At 41.9% G+C, this 18,403-nt stretch overlaps 1 protein-coding gene across 12 annotated transcripts in view; it reads right to left on the bottom strand.

Moving 5' to 3' along the window:
- The window catches only part of FGGY (FGGY carbohydrate kinase domain containing), a 410,509-nt gene extending 403,015 nt beyond the window's left edge, over positions 1-7,494 (bottom strand). For 4 of the 12 annotated variants that reach the window (XM_027572804.1, XM_027572889.1, XM_027572878.1 and 1 more), the window contains exons 1-2: positions 7,380-7,494; positions 6,235-6,420 (exon numbers count right to left, since the gene is read on the bottom strand). In XM_027572804.1, coding sequence (XP_027428605.1) covers positions 6,235-6,259 — 25 coding nt within the window. In that variant the 5' untranslated portion in view covers positions 6,260-6,420; positions 7,380-7,494. Of the gene's footprint in view, positions 1-5,150; positions 5,171-6,234; positions 6,421-6,524; positions 6,547-7,042; positions 7,065-7,098; positions 7,278-7,379 lie in introns of those variants that run through there. The other 8 variants (XM_027572816.1, XM_027572807.1, XM_027572825.1 and 5 more) reach the window with 8 other exon arrangements.
- Between the last annotated feature and the right edge of the window lie 10,909 nt (positions 7,495-18,403).

The raw sequence follows: 18,403 nt of genomic DNA, 5'->3' as shown, positions 1-18,403 counted from the left end.
TCTTGGGTCAATAAATTTCTTAGGAGTGCTTACTCTGTTCCAGGCCTGGTACCAGTAACTTAGGACACTGGCTTGCTAATAGCCAACAACCCTAGAGGGGTCCAGAGTTAGCAATAGGGTAACTAAGGTTTTGTGCACTTTGGTTACTTGACCGCCGTCACAGAGCCAGTAAAAACCAGAGAGGGACTTCAATCCTATGCCCCCTCCTCCAAGCCACACGATACTTCTAAACATTCTAACAGTAGCCTCATTTGAACATCAGAGTTGGCCAGAAACTCTACAATCCCAGAATTTGGTGAACTACACCGAGATTGGTCTGTTGAAATCACTCTTAATTTTTTAGAGCATCTTCCTCTCAGCCTTCGTCCCCCATAATCCACCAGTAACTGAGTCCTTTTTTAAACTCTCCATCCTGTGGCCAGTTGAGCAGAATGCAAGCTACTCAGCTGTCAGGCTGGTCTGCAACCAGAGGCCCAAAGCCAGATGGCCAAGGGACTGGTAATACATTGAGCCTGAATGATTTCTACCTCATTTCCCTATTCTCCCGAAACGCACCCCACACATACATCACTGTATATGTACCCGCTGTTTGAACTCCGCTTCCTGCATGTTGATAAGGGCCTCCTCAATAATTTAAGATGATGGGGGAGGGGGGTGTTATAGGAGTCTCCTGGGAAAAGTATGCCTAGTTTGGGAAGGAAATCTCATCATTTCTCCCTCACATGTCAAACCTACTTTTCCCAGACATACTATTCCTTCTCTCCTCTCTCTCAGTGAGTGGCACCACCAACCACCGTGCTACTTAGCCAGGCATCTAGAGGTTATCATGACTCCTTGCAGTTATTCTCAGCTTCCCCCACTCCTACACTATATACTCAAATCCTTTTCTGCCTACCCTGTGTCCTGGGGACTATAGTATGGATCGCCCAGCACTCCAATCCTCTGTCCTCTAGTTGGGTTTGGCCAATGGAGAGCACTAGCTTCAAGGAGGAAAGGGAGAAAAGTCAGGACTCCCTTTGCTGGGAGCTGAAATGAACTACCCGATCTCTTGAACTAAGGTAATGAATCCTCTCAAGGCAGCTTTCTGCACATAGTTACTCCTTTGGGGTTCTGGTAACCATTCCTCACCTTGCCCCTTTAAATAGAAGGATAGAAAAATCCTGTTGTTATTAGCCCTAGGGATGATTCAGGTGGCCCTCATCTCTCCTCATCTCTCTAAATAGTTCTGTTACTGAAAATTATCCTAATTGGAGGGTGTCTTGTTTCCTTTTGATCTACCTCCTGCCCTGTGCCCTTTCAGGCCTCGGGAAGTAAGTGGTCCCATTATTGCTGATGCCTGGATACTTCAAAATCCCTTCCTCACATGCTCAAATAGTCCCTTCTTAAAACAACTTAAAAAAACAAACAAACAAAATATAGGAAACAAGGGTTCTCACCACACTGGACGTTAGGAAATGAAGTACAGTGATCCCAGCAAGGTGGGGGGAAAAAGAAGTGTCCTGAATTGGCTCAAGCTTAATGCATGGGACCATGGCACAGGAAGCAGAAATCAGGCCAAGCCCTGCAGTCTCCCTGAGTGGAGGAGACAGAGTCAAGAGTTTGCAGAAAACAAGAGGTTAGGTTTCTTGGGGCATAGTACAAGAAAGGAGAGAGTTGCACAGAGGGAGAATTCCAGAGAACTGCAAAGGGTGCTCCTCAAGTATTCAGTAAAGTACCCACCACTGTAATGCATGTGAGGAAACCATCTGAGCCAGAAGCTCCCAGAGTAAACAATCAGTGGATTTCACACAGTGCCATGAATAGTGCCTATTCACACCAGCCAGAGTGGAAAACCTTGTCATTGATAGGGCACTAGGTACAGTACACAGAAGGGTTTTACCTCAGCAGTGAAGAAGAATGAGCCCTGGTCCCACCTAACAAAGCTGAAAGCAAGACTCAAGAGAATCCAATGGTTTCCTAATACCTCACACATGCCCCAGAACAAAGTTCAAGTGTATTTATAAAATTACAAAAATATCTAGCACCAAACAAGATAAAATACATGATGTCTGCTATTCAATCAAAATTTACCAGGCACACAAAGATGCAGGAAAAGACTATCCAAAATGAGAAAAATCAATGGGCACTAACCTAGAATTGACAAATTTGATAGAATTAGTAGACACAGATATTAAAACAGCTATGATACCTGTATTTCATATGTTCAGAAAGCTAGAGAAGAGACTGAACTTGAAAGTCCAGACATGGAAGATAAAAAAGACTCAGGCTGAAATGCTAAAAATGACAACCAAGATGTCTGCAATGAAAAACTGAATGTACAGGATTGGACAATACAGAAGAAAGGATTAATGACCTTTAAAAAACAATAACAGACACCATCTACTAACAAAGAGAGAAAAAAGATTTTTAAAAAATAAACATAGCATCAGTGAGCTGTGGAAAAACTTCAAGTAGCATAATATATGTGAAACGGGAATCCCTGAAGGAAAGAACAAAGAAGGGGTCAGGAGCAATATTTGAAAATATAATGGGCACAAACCTTCCAAATTTGATGAAAACTATAAGCCCACAGATTCAAGAATATCAATGAACCCCAAGCACAAGAAATATGAAGAAAACTAACCCAAGAAACATCAGATTCAAACGGTTCAAAACCAGTGATAAAGAAAATCTTAAAAGTAACTTAGGGGGAGAGGAGACGACAATATGCACAAAAGAAAGAAAAATATGAGAAATCAGAAATAACAATGTAAACTATGAGACAGCAGAGTAAGATTTTTGAAATACTGAAAGAAAAAACTTCATATCTAAAATTCTGTACCTTGTGAAAAAAAAACTTTCAAAACCAAAGCTTTAATAAAGACTAATTCAGACAAAGAAAAGATGAAAAAAATGCATCACCAGCAGAACTGCACCACAAGAAGAGGAGGGGAAAATGACAGCACATGGAAATCTGGATCTATAAAATGGAATGAGGAGCACAAGGGTAACTATGTGGGTACATAAATTAAAAATTACTTGAATGTCTTAAAAAGATAACTGACTTCTTAAAACTGAAATAACCACCACTTAAACTTAACTTAAACTTACGTATAAGTAAAACGTACACATAAAACAACAGTAGCACAAAGGCTAGGAGGCAAGAATTATAAACATTGTTATAGGGTTCCTATATTATATGTTAAGTGGTATAATCCCACTTGAAAGTTGACTCTGATAAATTAAAGGTGTATACTATAAACCCTAAAGCAACCATTAAAATAATACCAAAAGAAACAGTTATGCCTAATAAGCCAATAAAGGAGGAAAAAATGAAATTATGAAAAAACTAATCCAAAAAAAGGCAGAAAAAGAGAATAAAAAGAACAAAGAACAGATGGAACAAATAGAAAAGAAAAAAAAGCTAGATGGTGTATTTAAAACAAACCATATGAATAATTATATTAAATATAGTCTAAATATCCCCAATTAAAACACAGAGATTACCAAGCCTTACTTAGATACCCAGTCTAACTATATGATGCCCACAAGAAACCCAGTTCAAACATAAGAAACACATAGGTTAAAAGTAAAAAGACAAAAAAGATATGCCATTAAACAACATTCAAAAGAAACTAAATCATTATCATACTAAGCAGACTTCAGAGCAAAAATAGTACCAGGTATAATGACTGAGTAGATTTCAGAGCAAAGAATATTATCAGAAATTAAGAAATAATAAAGGGGATGATTCACCAAGATAACCTAACAATCCTAAATATTAACACACCTAATAACAGTGCATCAGAATACATAAAGCAAAATCTGTTAGAACTGCAAAGAGAAATGCATATATCCACAATTATCCTCAGAGATTCTACTACCATTCTCTCAATAACTGATACAGTAAGTAAACACAAAATCAGCAAGGATGTAATGTACGGTAGTCAATAAAGCTGACATAATTGATATGTAAAAAGCACTCTATCCAACAAGAGCAGAACACACATTCTTTTCAAGTATACATCATTTACCAAGACAGACCACATTCTGGGCCATAAAACAAGTCTCAAGAAGATAAAAGGATTCAAATCATACCAAAGTACCTTCTGTGACCACAACAGAATTAAATTATAAATCAATAATAAAAAGATGAGCGCAAAGTCCTCAAATATTTGAAACTGAATAACACACTTCTACCTAACACACGGATCAAAGAAGACATTTAAAAAAAATAGAAAGTATTTTAACTGAATGAAAATAAACATATAGCAAAAGTTGTAGGATGCACTTGAAGCAGTAAATTTATAGCATCAAATGCCTATTAGAAAAGTCATCTCAAATAAATAATCTTAATTGTCCACCTTAAGAAATTAGGAAGAGTCGGGGCACCTGGGTGGTTCAGTCATTAAGCATCTGCCTTCGGCTCAGGTCATGATCCCAGAGTCCTGGGACCAAGCCCTACATCGGGTTCCCTGCTCTGCAGGAAGCCTGCTTCTCCCCCTCCCACTCCCCCTGCTGTGTTCCCTCTCTCACCGTGTCTCTCTCTGTCAAATAAATAAATAAAATCTTTGGAAAAAAAGAAATTAGAAAGAGAAGAGTAAAAGGAACCCAAAGTTAGCAGAAGAAAGGAAATAATAAATTTCAGAGGAGAAATCAGTAAGTTAAAAAATATAGAAAATAAATAAAACCAAAAGTTTTTTTTTGAGAAGTCCAATAAAATTAATAAATTTCTGGACAGAATGATTAGGAAAATAAAGAGAAAAGATAACAATATTAGGGTTATCTATATTAGGAATGAGGGAGATGAAATCACAATAGATTCTATAGATATTAAAATGATAATGAGGGATTACGAGCAGTTTAGATATGTACAAATTCCTTAAAATACAGGATCAAACCTCACTTAAGAAGAAAGAGATGATCTGAATAGTCTTATATTATTAAATCAATTGAGCACTCCCTCGTCACAAAAAAATAAAAATAAACTCCTGGCCTAGATGACTTCATAGGTGAATTCCATCAAACATTTAAGGAAGAAATAAACCAATTCTGTAAAAAAAAAAAAAAATCCATATATAAGTGGACCTGCATTCAAACCCGTATTGTAGGGTCAACTGTATTCTCATCTCTCTCCAGTTCCAGAACTATTACTCTAACCCATCTCTCACCTGTATTATAAAAGCCTCTCTCCAGTCTTCACCTCACCAATTCCCTCTCCACCCTGCGGCCAGAATTAACTTCCTAAAACACACATCCATGTCACTTCAGACAGCTCCTGATTGCTCTGGAGATATATTTCAAACTCCCTTACTATGACTCACCTGACGCTCCCTTGGCCTTTTCACCTTCCCCAGCCTCCTTTCTGGTGATTTCCCATCTCACCCTATCCTGCCCAGCCACACTAGTCAACAGTGTGCCAGGTTATATAGTTTTGCACATGCTGTTCCCAAGTCAAATAATCCCCTGCCCTTTTGTCATTCCCCAGCCCACTCATACTGAGGCTGTGAAATTCTGCTCAGGGTATTATCTCCTCTGGGAAGTTTTCCACAAAACCCCACATTGGGCTATCTGCCCTTCTCCCAATTCCTGAGAATTTCCCACATACCTTGCCACAGCACTCATCTTGGTATCATATAAGCTCCCTCGACAGACTAGACAAGCAGACTTGAGTGAAAGACTAAAAGTGGAGACCAAGTCTTGCTCATCTTTACTTTCCCAGAGCCTACCACAGTACCAAGTCCAGAATACGTGCCACAAGGTTAGTGAACAAATGAATGAATGAAAGACCTGGTTTGGATGACCCCTTACACCACCAGCTGGGTTGATCCTGTATTTCTTCTTATAAATAGATGGGCAGGTGAGGCTAAATGATCTCTGTAGTGCATTCTGGTAAAATAATTATTTCAAATCCCCTGGCAGGAGGCCAGGGGTCCCCACTCTGGCTGGGCAAGATTCATTACTTCAAACTGTTTTCAAAACCAGCTGGTAATTGACTGTGATTTGAACTAAGTGAAAGGTTAGGGAAAGAGAACCAGATTCCAGGAAAAGACAAGGCCCACAGCAAAAATTAACACAGCCTGGAAGAAGGCCCAGTCTCCTCCTAGTAAACTTCTTAATTTCATCCAGAAAGACACAGATCTCCACCCTCGGGGTTATTCCCTTCTCCCAGTACACATGTTTTGATTTCCAAATCCAGCAAGGGAGGCTCCCAAGCTCCCTTCCCCTCAAAATCAATCCCCAGGCCCTTCTCACCCTCTCTGGTCTGTTCCCCCATCATCCTTAATCAACAGTCCTCTGGGCCGCCCACATGCAGGTCCTCCTCAGCTGATCCCTCCAAGAGCCAGGCCAGTGATCATCAGATCAAGAGCCAGGCAGAAGGCCTCATTAACAGGAGACTCCCAGAAGACCAGGAGGCGGTCAGAAGGCTGCAAGACCCAGCTGGCAACATAAAAAGTAAAAAGAAAAAAAAAAAAAATCAGGATATACATTTGGTGGATCATTAAAAAAAGGAGAAAAGCAAGCAAAACAAAGCAAAACTGTACCATCTGTGTAACAGCCACAAAGCTAGAGAAGACATGCCTTCTTTCTGATTTGCAACTCAAAAGTGTAATCACTTCCTCCCTCCAGATCTCCTATTTTAAAAATTAACCTAATGCTCTTCCATATCTTGGTAATGACTGACCCTTTAATTTAGGGACGAAATTAGTTAAGACAGGAGAAGTGCTTTCGTGGAAAATAGCCAATGATTAGGGAATTCACCATTTTGCATCCTGTCCATCCTTAAAAGAAGGGAAGTGAATTAGAATGGAAAGATAACCCTAGGCCTTTCCTACCCAGGATAACTGTAACCAAACAGCATTATACGATCTAAACTAAAATGCACCTCAAACATTATCACAAGCTGCTCTAAGCGTTTAAAGTTACAAGCAGCAGCACTGGCCTTTAAAAATCTCTTAGGTAGCCAGATTTTTATTAAAAGCTCAAAATGGCCTGGGAAAAATATCCTAAAGTAAGGGTCCAGGGCAAAGGAAGGGGGAACGGGAAGCTGGAGTGAACGAACAGTTAACTGGTCAGGGATGGCAGAGGACCCCGGGTTCCCGACATCTCATAGGAAACCTTGGGGATGCAGTAAAGGCCGATCCTTCCCTTGAGTGGCCGGACGCCTCACCCAGGAGAGGACACAGGGAACTCTACATCGTCCCGGGGGCCGAGGCTGGCCTGGCACGAGACTTAAAGGGCCAGAGTAGGACGAGGAGGAGGAAGAGGCGGCGACTCCGGGAAAGGGGAGGGAGGCTTGGGCCGGGTGCGCTCTCGGGTTGGAGAACGTGGGCGCTACGAGCCTGCGCGCCTGCAAAAGCCCCTGCTGCACACGTGGGACTGGGAGGAGGGTCACTTACTTGTCCAATCTGAAATTACATTTTAGCTAGCGGGGCTCTGCAGGTTGCCGCACCGAGGTGCACCGCGCAGGGTAGGGCGGTCCCCGGGGGCGACTGCGGCTGCACTCCGCCCCCGGCCCCGCCCCCGCCGGACGCAGCCCCTGTAAAACGCGCCCTGATTGGCCCTTTGAACCGCTCCGGGGATTGGCCCGCGCGCCCGCCCCCGTCGCCTGCAGCCTGGCTCGGCTGCCTGGGGGCGTGGACAGCAGCCCCGCCGCGGCTCCTCCCACCTCTTGGACTTTCAAAGGCACCGAGCTGACTCACGCAAACTCTCCGCAGCCTCTGTTGCGTGTGTGTGTATGTGTGTGTGTGTGGAGTGTGTCCCCTATAACGACTTCTCGACCATTTACTGAACGCCAAGACTGTTGTAGGCGGATGAAGTTAATAATAATAATAATAACAGTAATTACCGAATGCTTACTTTGTGCCAGGTCTTGTTTCTGATACTTTACATGAATTTATCCGTCTAATCCTGTGGCCAGCCCTCTGAAGTGGTGTCACAGTCTTCAAATCTACACAGCAGATAGGCCCGCTTTGCCCAAGTTACAATCTGTGAGCCGTGGACACACCCACCTCATTTAATCCTCGTGATGCTTGCCTTTCCTGTAAACTACGTAGTAATCTGTCCCTATTAACGGATGCGAAGAGTCAGAAACGTTTTTAGCTTGTTCTGAAACACACAGAGAGCTACTAGGGAACCAGAGGGAGAGTTCCAACCTGGGCTCCAATCTCAGCTGTTTTCCCTTGAAAAGGCAGGTTCCCAGGCTGATGGGACTGGAGAATTTGTAAGATAGTTTAGCAAGTCGCTGAATCCAAACACTTCGCTTTCCTAGGAAAGTAAACTGAGGCCCAGTAAAGGGAAGTGAGTTTCCAAGAACACAGCAAATGTAAGAGGTAAGCCTAGGTAATAGCAGTGATCTCACTGAACTGGCCTATTTGCCGTGTGCATTACAGTCAACAACCCCCCAAATCAATAGATGCTCTTATCTTCATCATATAGGTGAGGATACCGACTCGGTGAGGCCATATGATTAGCTACATCTGCTAGGGGTCCTGTTTGGGGGTCATTTTCTTCTATATGAGAACTGCTCCGCTTTCATTTCCAACAAATATCCAAAGATCTAACCACGGACCCTTTGGGAAGATAGGAGGTACTGGGATCTGATTACTTAACACCTGGTTGAATTACAGGGTACAATAGGAATAATAATATTAAGACCTATTCGTCTTAACCTTTCTAGAGTACTGTGAAAAGCAAATAAAGTAATAGTTATGGAAATACGTTGTAAAGTGTTAGATGCTGAATACATGGACCACATGGCTTCTAGATCTTCCTCAGTGTACCCTGGGAATAGAATACACAAAACACACTTGTTGCCTCCTGAGCTATGGCAGGAGGTCTCGTTTTGGCTAGACTTGAATTAAGGTGGATTTGTTGTCCAGACTTTTTGTATGACTCTGTTTCTGGGCTTCTTGTATTTGATTTTTGGTTTGTTTCCTCTTATCATCATACACTCATTAGTAGTAATAGCACTCATGGCACTGTGGCTAGAGCTCCAATAGCTATTTTGGACCATGAGAGAACCTCAGGAATAAAAGCCATGCACAGCAAAGCAACAGGGTGAGAAGGCTGGGGTTGCTGACACCATGCCCCACCAGACCAACACCCACTGCTCACTTCCACATGAAAGAAATAAGCTGCTGTCTTATGCAAGACCCTTCACCCTGTGTCACATGGGGCCAAACCTAATCATAACTGACACATACACCTTACCTGGTGCAAATCCTACAGCAACTCTGTAAGGTGATAGATGCCCAGAGAGTATCAGTAATTTGCTCAAGGTCATCCAGCCAAGTGACAGAGGTTCGATTCTGAGACCAATTCTCATTCTCAGTTTCAATTATGACCCACTGCTTATTATGAATGAATGAGTCCATTTTTTTTTTCTATCTACTTCCATTCCATTCATTTATTCTAGGCAGTGGCAGACTTTTTCTGTATGGGATCAAATGGTAAATATTTTAGACGTTGTGAGCCATATCTTTTCTGTTTCAACGACTCAACTCTACCTTTGTAGTGCAAAAACAGCCATAGATGATAGTAAATGTGTGGGTGTGACTACGTTTCAAAAAAATTTTTTTTATTTACTAAAGCAGGCAAAGGGGTAATGTGGCCCCCGATTTTTTTGATATTGATGTTCCATCACAAAAGTGCATTGGAACTACATTCCAGAAGGTGGAGGATTGTGACATTGCAGACACCCCCACACTGTTGACCAATGTAAAGGGTGGTGCAGGACAGTGTGGCCCAAAAGAAGATTCCTGAACTGAGAATTATGAGACTGGGGCAGTGAGTTTATATCTGCTGGTGAAACCAGATCTATATTCTGTACCACCCCTAGTTGCCTCGGTTTCCCTTTGTGAGGAACAAGTAACAATACAAATGTTATCCAATGTAAAGGGTGGTGCAGAACAGTGTGGCCCAAAAGAAGATCCCTGAACTGAGAGTTATGAGACTGGGGCAGTGAGTTTATATCTGCTGGTGAAACCAGATCTATATTCTGTACCACCCCTAGTTGCCTCGGTTTCCCTTTGTGAGGAACAAGTAACAATACAAATGTTATCCATACGTCCCCCTTTTCCATGGCTGCAGTGAGACTAAGATGAGATGATATGCATAATCGTATTTCAAAAGCTGTAGATATTATCCAACTGTGTGTATGCTGCTTCACCTCAGGCCAAGCCCGATATCCTTCTCTGTACCCTTCAGGTCCCTGTCCTTATTCTTCTAACATGCAATTCATAGAATGTATCAAATGCCTAGTAAATATTAGTGCATCTGCTTATATCCCCTTTCCTCCTCTCCAACTCTACATTAGGGGTTATTGTGTTGCACTGGATCAGAAGGCTTGATTATTGGAAAGTCTAGACACCCCTCCGAATTATTGCCCGGCAACATGGGGATCATGCAGAGTCATTGTGCACTAGGCACATCACAAGTCACGGTGGAAAAAGCAGCACCATGGATTTAAGACAGAAAGAAATGGGTTGTGAAACCCTGGAACCAGCTGAACTGGAAGTTTGTGTAATTTCCTTCCTGCTCGGAGACAGTTATGTAGAGCACCAGGACACACACAGGAGACCTGGGGCTCCTTCTGATGACCCGTGGAGGCCTTGTGACTCTCTAATGGCATTCTCTGAAGGCTTTTTCTTCCATTAGCAACCTGCCCCCTCACCAGAGAAAAGACACGTCTTCCCTGAGATTCTTAGAGTCACAGCACATAAATAGATATAGCTATTCATTTACTTATTAATTCATTTATTCATTCATACATTCATATATCCATTCATTTAACGAAGGTTTATTGAGTGCCTACTGTTCTGGGCACTAAAGAAATGGTATTGAGGAGAACAGATGTTGTCCCTATCCTCACAGAACTTACAGTCATGAAACAAACATTCAATAAATAGCATGCAGATATATAATTGACTCAATTGCAAGTAGAAAGGGAAATAAGATACTATGAGAGAAGGAACTGATTTAGATTAAGGTCTAACTTAGACTGATGATTTTGAGGAAACAGGTGCTTTACATACATAATCTCAGGTCTTCAACAATCCTATGAAGTGGCTATTCCCACAACCATTATACAGATAGGGAAACTGAGGCTCAGGGAGATCAGGTGGCTGGCCTAAGGCTATTACTAAGTTTGGAGCAGGCTGTGCTCTCTCCAGTATTCCACAAATCTAGAAGGTGAACATTTTCCTACCTTCCACCTTTGCACATGCTCTGCCTCCTTCCGCCTTGAAAGCCGCCCCCTCCCTTCTTCTCTTGTTGGGTTCATATTCTGTCTTCAGCATCTACTGGAGGGCCTATTCCTCTGCCAAGTTGCCACTTCTATTTGAGACCTTAATACATCTCTTCTAGACTCCTACAAACATCATTATCTATTGCTCATGTGGCGCTGAACCTAGGAGACCTTGTAGAGTGAGTTCTCTTTTTCACAGGCTTGCCCTGATGTCCTTGCTCACAGTCCTGGGAGCAGCATAGGCTGCCAGAGCCAGACAGAGACCTGGGCTCTTCTCCCAGTTCCACGTGTTTGCTGGGTGACCTACAAGAAGTTTCTTAGCCTCTCTGTATTTTAGTTTCCTTGCAGAATAATAATATTGACTTCTTGAGATATACCCTAAAACATGTGTCCCGGTGTTAAACAGATAGTAAGTGCTCCACAGTGCTCAGTCTTCCATCCATTTCCATTCCCTAGATTGGAAGCCTCTGGAAGGCAAGAACCATGCCTTCTACTTTACAGCCTTAGCAACTAGCACAGTGCGCGGCAAGAGCAGGTATGTAATTAGAATATAATTGTGGCAGTGACAGCCCTTACCTGCCAACTGGGTCCCTCACTGCTAATGAAACTTGTTTTCTCTGGTCTTTCTTCCTTTCTTTCTTTTTCAACTTAGACTCCTTTAAACCTCCCTTAAACTTGATCCTCCGGCAGGAACAGGTGCCACTGTATACACACTCTCTTTTTTCCAAATCTCCACCGTCATCTCAGGAGGCAAATAACTGTAACAGTTCATTAGAGCCCAAACAGATGGTCAATAAGGGGAAAGCACTTTCTAGAAGGGCCTGCTGACCTCTCCACTCTGACCAACACCTAGATCCATATTTTATACACAAAATCATGAGTTTGTTCAGCCCTCATCTCTGAAGGATGCCAGTAGCTCATTTCCAAAGGTAGGAGAATGCTCCAACTTACTTTATTATTTACTGCCTACTTATTACCTGTCCTCGGGCTGCCTGCCTTCATCTCTTCCCTCAGCAAACATTGACTGAATACCGAGCACTTGCTAAGTGCTAGGCCAGAGCTGCTGCTATCATAAAAGTAAAGGTGAAGTGCTGTGGGCACCCCAAGGCCAATGAGAAGAAGAGGGGGTATGGAGTACGAGGGGAGAGGAAAGATTGCATTAACTTTCTGCTGAGTGCTGTGTTCTGTACCTCCTCATGCAGTCTCAGTGATTCCTCCCCTACTCCCACGTGTGGGGGTAGGGATTGCTGCTGAAGAAGGGAAGGCTCACAACCGTGGAACAACTTGCCCAAGGTCATCGATCACAAGACCACATGTCAAGCTGCCAAAGAGGGAGTTTCTGCTGAGGAGCTAAAGTGGGCAGAGAAGCTCATGCTGGATCTAAAGGCTTCCGATGAAGTAAGTCCTAGTAATCTCACTGGTTTCAACCCACAGCCCCTATTTTCCCCTCTGGGATTGAGCTGCTCACCCCCTTCCCAGTTCCAAGACCTCACTTGCCATCGAAACCAGTTCCACACCATCTGTATCTTTCTCCCCTAACACCACCTGATCACAACCCCACAGCCTCTTGGCCATGAGTTATTTTAATAAAAGTGCAAACTATGTGATGAGCCATGACAACAACGTGCAACCCTAAACCCCCACCAGTGTTTTTCTGCAACAAGGCAACAGGTGGAAGAAGAGAGTCCAGGGCCATGAGATGATGACAAGGCCAGAAGAGAGGTGGGAGGCAGCCTGCTGAATGAGCGTGCTCATGACCTCAGGGGCCGAGTCAAAGGCCCCTGGAGCCGGTGCAGTATGTGGACTTCGGTTGGAGGAAGTGTGCCATGAATTTCTCTAGAATCATGTCATTTGGAAAGCATTAGAGAGCACTGGTTTGGGTAGTTTTCAGAGTAGATTCTATGGGAAGCTTCCTATAGGGTGAAGGAGAGACGGAATGAACTTCTGGGCCTTCGGAAATGTCTCCCTTCCCTGCCAAGTTGTTCTTTTCTTCAAGATGCCAGATGAGGGGGCTAGTGGGGGCTGAAATCCAGTCTCCGCTCTGCTAACCAAACTCTGCCTGTGAAGCTGCTCGGCCTCACCAGAGAGGTCCACTTTTCCCAATTCGCACAGTGTATAAAACAGAATTTTGGTAGCTTTGTTCTCCTCCCTGCCCCCACCATGCACGCATGCAAACACACGTACACATACAGCCACACAACACATACCCACAGACTCACACACAGAAGCACAAGCACATGCACATTATTGTACAAACACTCATATAGACATCTATCCACTCTATACACAGAGTACACAGACACATACAGACATGCACACACAAACTCATATCATATCCCACACATGCATAAACAGACATACACAAATGCAAACGAAGCTACCATAGGGTGCACAGACATATACCCACAGACACAAATATAGTCATATGGATACATAGACACACAAATCACACAAACACGTGGACCCTCAGACACATACACATATACACATATAGTCTCATACGCACTTTGTACCACTCACATATAAACAAATACACATATATGTAGATACACAGACCACACAGATACATACACAAAAATATACTTATATACAGGCACATATACACAGATATACATACATATGTACGACTTTAACAAGAACAACTCAACTTTATCAATTTGACATGACAAATTCTATTACAAAATTCATTGGACAAATGTTCCACTACTGAAAGAAAGGGAATTAACTTGCTTTTTTAGAAGATTCTTTTTTTTTAAATCCACTTATCAAATATTACTGATGACAATATGTAGAAATTAAATGATAGTGGGAAGAAAGGTACACTCAGATATGACAATGGCAGGTCTTCTCATGGCAGGAGACTGGCAATTAATTTTGTTTTCAGTTTATATCATGATGAAAAATTTGTGACTTTCAATACTGCTACATAACATATAGAATCAGGACTCCAGGGGTGCCTGGGTGGCTCAGTCAGTTGGGCAGCTGCCTTCAGCTCAGGTCATGATCCCAGGGTCCTGGGATAGAGCCCTGTGTTGGGCTCCCTGCTCAGTGGGGAGTCTGCTTCTCCCTCTGCCCCTCCCCCTGCTCATGTGCTCTCTCTCTGTCTCTCTCTCAAATAAATAAAAATAAAATCTTAAAAAAAAAAAAGAATCAGGAGTCCTGCTTTATGGTTTATACAGTTTCAGAACTTACAAGTATTGGTGTCTGCCCCAACTTCTTCCCCTCCCAAAAGACTTCTGGAGCTGTGGAAAATGTTATGGGGACTTGGCAGAAAGGGTGTAACATTATTAAGGAGTATATTAGATAGGAATGTTTTGGTTGTAAGAAATAAAAATATAACTCAGACTTGATTAAACAAATAACAAATACACAAACAGGCCAAAAGGCAATTCATTGTCTCATATATTTTTGCAGTTCAGAAGGTAGGTGAACCTCAGGAAAGGTTGGATCCAGGGATATAAATTATGTCTTCAAGGATCTTTAGTCTCCGTTTTTTATGTCTCAATTCCTGTGTTGACTTCATACTCAAGTAGCATCAATTCATGTGGTAGCAAAGACGGCCAGCAATTGCTTTAGCTTTACGATGTCCTTATGAATCTTGATGGGAGGTGGGTGAGTGTCTCTCCATGCTCCTATTTCTTACAAGAGTGCTGGATAAAGCTGTAATTGGCCCAATTTTGGTCAAGTATCCATCCCTAGGGATGGATTAGAAAGAGGTAATCACCTGAACCAGAAAAACTGAAGAATGAGGGTTGAGGATGATTCCCCAAAGAGATAATAGACAGAAAAAGGAATATATTTCCTCCTCCCAACTTCCAGATATACTCATGGGTCAAGATCTGTGCTGGAGGCTGGGGGCACAAAATAAAAAATGTTCACATTCTTTTCCTCTAGGAATCCATAGCCTAGAGATAGAAATGGCATGTAAGCAAATAGTAAAGGACGTGGAAAGCAATAGCCACAAAATAGAAGTCTGATAAAATAAACTTCATTAAACAACACTAAGAAAATGAATAGGCGGGCAGAGAGTGGGAAGAGATATGCATAAAACATTTTTATTTTTTAACAAAAAAAACCCCCCAAACATTCCAATTTTTAAAAATAGGCAAAAAGCTTGGACAACTTCATAAAAGAAGGCACATGAATGGCCAATAAATCCATGAAAAGTTGCTCAACATCATTAGTTCCCAGAGAAATGCAAATTCAAACCACAGTGAGATACCATTACCTAACATCTAGAAGGGCTTAAATTAAAAAGATTGACAACAAATATTGGAGATAACGTGGAGCAGCTGACCTCTCCTATATTCCTGGTGGGAACATAAAATAGTACAATCATTTTGTAAAATTCTACATCTACGCTATGACCCAGCAATTCATGCCTAGGTATTAACCCAAGATAAATGGAAATACACATTTACGAAAAAGATTTGTATGTGAATGTTCATAGAAGGTACATTGTTAATAGCTCCAAACTAGAAACAACCTAAATATCCATGAACACGAGAATGGATAAACAAACTGTGGTGGACGCATACAATGTAAATATTACTCAGTCATAAAAAAAAAAATAGAATGAAGTACTGATACATATAATAACAGGAATGAATCTCATAGAAAGTAGGTCAAGTGAAAGGAGCTGACCATAAAAGAGTACCAACTGTATGGTTGCGTTTCTGTGAAGTTCTAAGCTAACAGAATGTAAAATAATTTATGAAGGAAAATAAATATCATGAGTTTGTCTGGAGGGTGCAGAGGTGGAGATTAGGAGGAAGCCTAATCATGAAAGGACCAGAAAAAAACTCTCTAGAACAATGGAAATGTTCAAAATCTTGATAGATGTGTGGGTTACACAAGCATACCCATTTGTAATTGTGCATTTCATTACATGTGAACTTCATATTAAGTGAAAAAAAGTATTAAAAAAATAACTAGGTAGGGTGGAGAGTGATGCAAGGTATAGAAAAATCGGGAATAACAGGATGTTTGTAACTGCGGAAGCTGGATGATGGGTACATAGAGGTTTGCTACACTATTGTGTTTATTTTGTGTATGTTCGGAATTTTCCATAAAAATGAGTTTTTGAAAAGCAAATCGAGTCATATTTAACAATATGATGACTTCCATGAGAAAAACAAGAACTAAAACCACAAAACCTAGGGCAATTACCTGCCTGGGGAGTTCGGGGTGGGAGCAAGAGGTGAAAATGGCTCTTAGAAAAGTCATCCAAGAATAGAGGACATTTGATTTGGGAGGTGTTGGCCAAGAAGGACTAAAGTGGTTGGAAATGCCCAGATTAGCCAATGAGCCGTTAGAGAGCACGAGGAGCTTCTATGACAGGACAGCAAAGGGCTGCCAATGATGTGTACTCTTCTGCAACTACCTTTCCCCCATAGGAGCCAGGGCAGCCAAGTGTGTAGGGCGGAGGATCTGCAGTCAGGCTATCCTACTCTGAGTGTGCTTGGATGGTCTAAGTCTCTGCCCTTCAGTTTTCTTACGTGTGAAGAAAGAGGATTCCAAAAGATCATTCCTAAGGTCTCTCAATGCTTGAATGTTTTCTGCAGTGGCAAGCTAGTTGTGGCAAAGAAGGAATAAAACAAAGGTCTGAGAACCTCTAATTCCCCGACTTTTCCTATTGCCGTATTTCACGTATTCCGAGGCGCAGACTCTTATTGAACATTTAACGTCCCAGAAATCAAGGCATGCCTTACAACCAATGACATCAGATGGCCAGGTTCTGGCAATGCCATAGTCACGTGGCCTGCCTGGAGGCCCTTGGTTATTATTCTGAGGTAAAATGATTGGCAACCACAGCCGTTGATGTTTTAGTCAACAAACCACCTATGGACCTTTGGAGGAAAAAACGTGTATTGCTGTTGTTTTCTGGAAAACTTCTACTCGTGTCTTCTAGTGGAATAAAAAAAATGGCACCGACATCAGAATTTGTGAATTGGTACCAGCGGGCTGACAGAATCTTCCCAAGACAACAGCATTCTCTGAAGAAATGCTGCATTTGGAGACTCTCTCAAGGGCTCAGTTGACAATATTGTGTGCAAAACACATCAACAACTCAGTCAAAATGTGCTGTGGAAGAGGTGAACCATTCCAAGTGAAAAAAAGTCTTGGTAATACTTTCACCAACGTATTTGCTTGTATTTTCCCTTTTACATACACCCAAGGGCAATATGTGATTTTAAAAAATGTATGTCTAAATAGGTCTAAAAGATTTTCATTCAAAATATATCTAAATCATGTCTACTTATGTCTAAAAGATTTTTCAGTATTAATAAAATAATTTAAACTGGAAGTAATTAGAAAGCATCTTATAGCTTCATTGGCGATGCTTTTACTTTCTCAGAGATATGGAAATTAACAGTTCAGCTGGTAGTCTTAACTGTGATGAAATATGATAGTGAAACCTGATGCCTCCCCCATCACTCACTTCCTGCTTCTCTGTACTCTTCTAAGACTCTAGGTAAAGTGTCATGTCTGAGGGCTTTCTGTACTAGGAGCTGTCCTAAGGGTTTTACAAACATCCCCTCACCTATCACACAATAGCCTCATAGGAGATACCACTATCATACCCTTTAATGTTGAAGAGACTGAGATATCTCGTCCAAGGTCACACCATTTGCATCACTTCCTTTCTGAAATTAGTGGAAAATCACAAAATGAACTTTTCCCAGCTTAGATAAACTTTCTAGAATCTGTCAATAAACAACAATGCATGGAGCCCCTGTGACTTTGGGGCAGCACCACAGAAGGTTCTCAGGTTTAGAGCAGACTCTCACATACTCCGCAAGGGAGGCCGGCAGCATGCAGCAGCACGGAGACAAGCTTTGGAGTCAGACAGAACCAGGTCTTAACCTCAACTCTGCTGCTTACTGGTTGTGTGATTTTTGAGCAAATTATTCACGTTCTCGGAGACTCAATCGCTTCCTCGGTAGAATGGAACTAATATAACCTAACTCCAAGAGTTGTGTGAAGGTTAAATAAGTTCACTCAATTATTCACTTATTCAACAAATATCTAGGGAGTGTCTGTTGCATGCTAGGCATTGTATGTAAGGTAAAGTGAATACTATCCCAAAGTCCCTAGCAGAGTGCCAGGTATAGAGCAGATGACACTCTGGAGAAAAAATTTTTTTGTTTTTATTTTACTGCACTATTTCCCCCT

Source organism: Zalophus californianus, chromosome 4 (genome assembly GCF_009762305.2).
Source record: "Zalophus californianus isolate mZalCal1 chromosome 4, mZalCal1.pri.v2, whole genome shotgun sequence".
NCBI classification, from domain to species: domain Eukaryota; kingdom Metazoa; phylum Chordata; class Mammalia; order Carnivora; family Otariidae; genus Zalophus; species Zalophus californianus.
The sequence above is the reverse complement of the archived record's forward strand: the minus strand, read 5'-3'. Positions and strand labels throughout refer to the sequence as shown.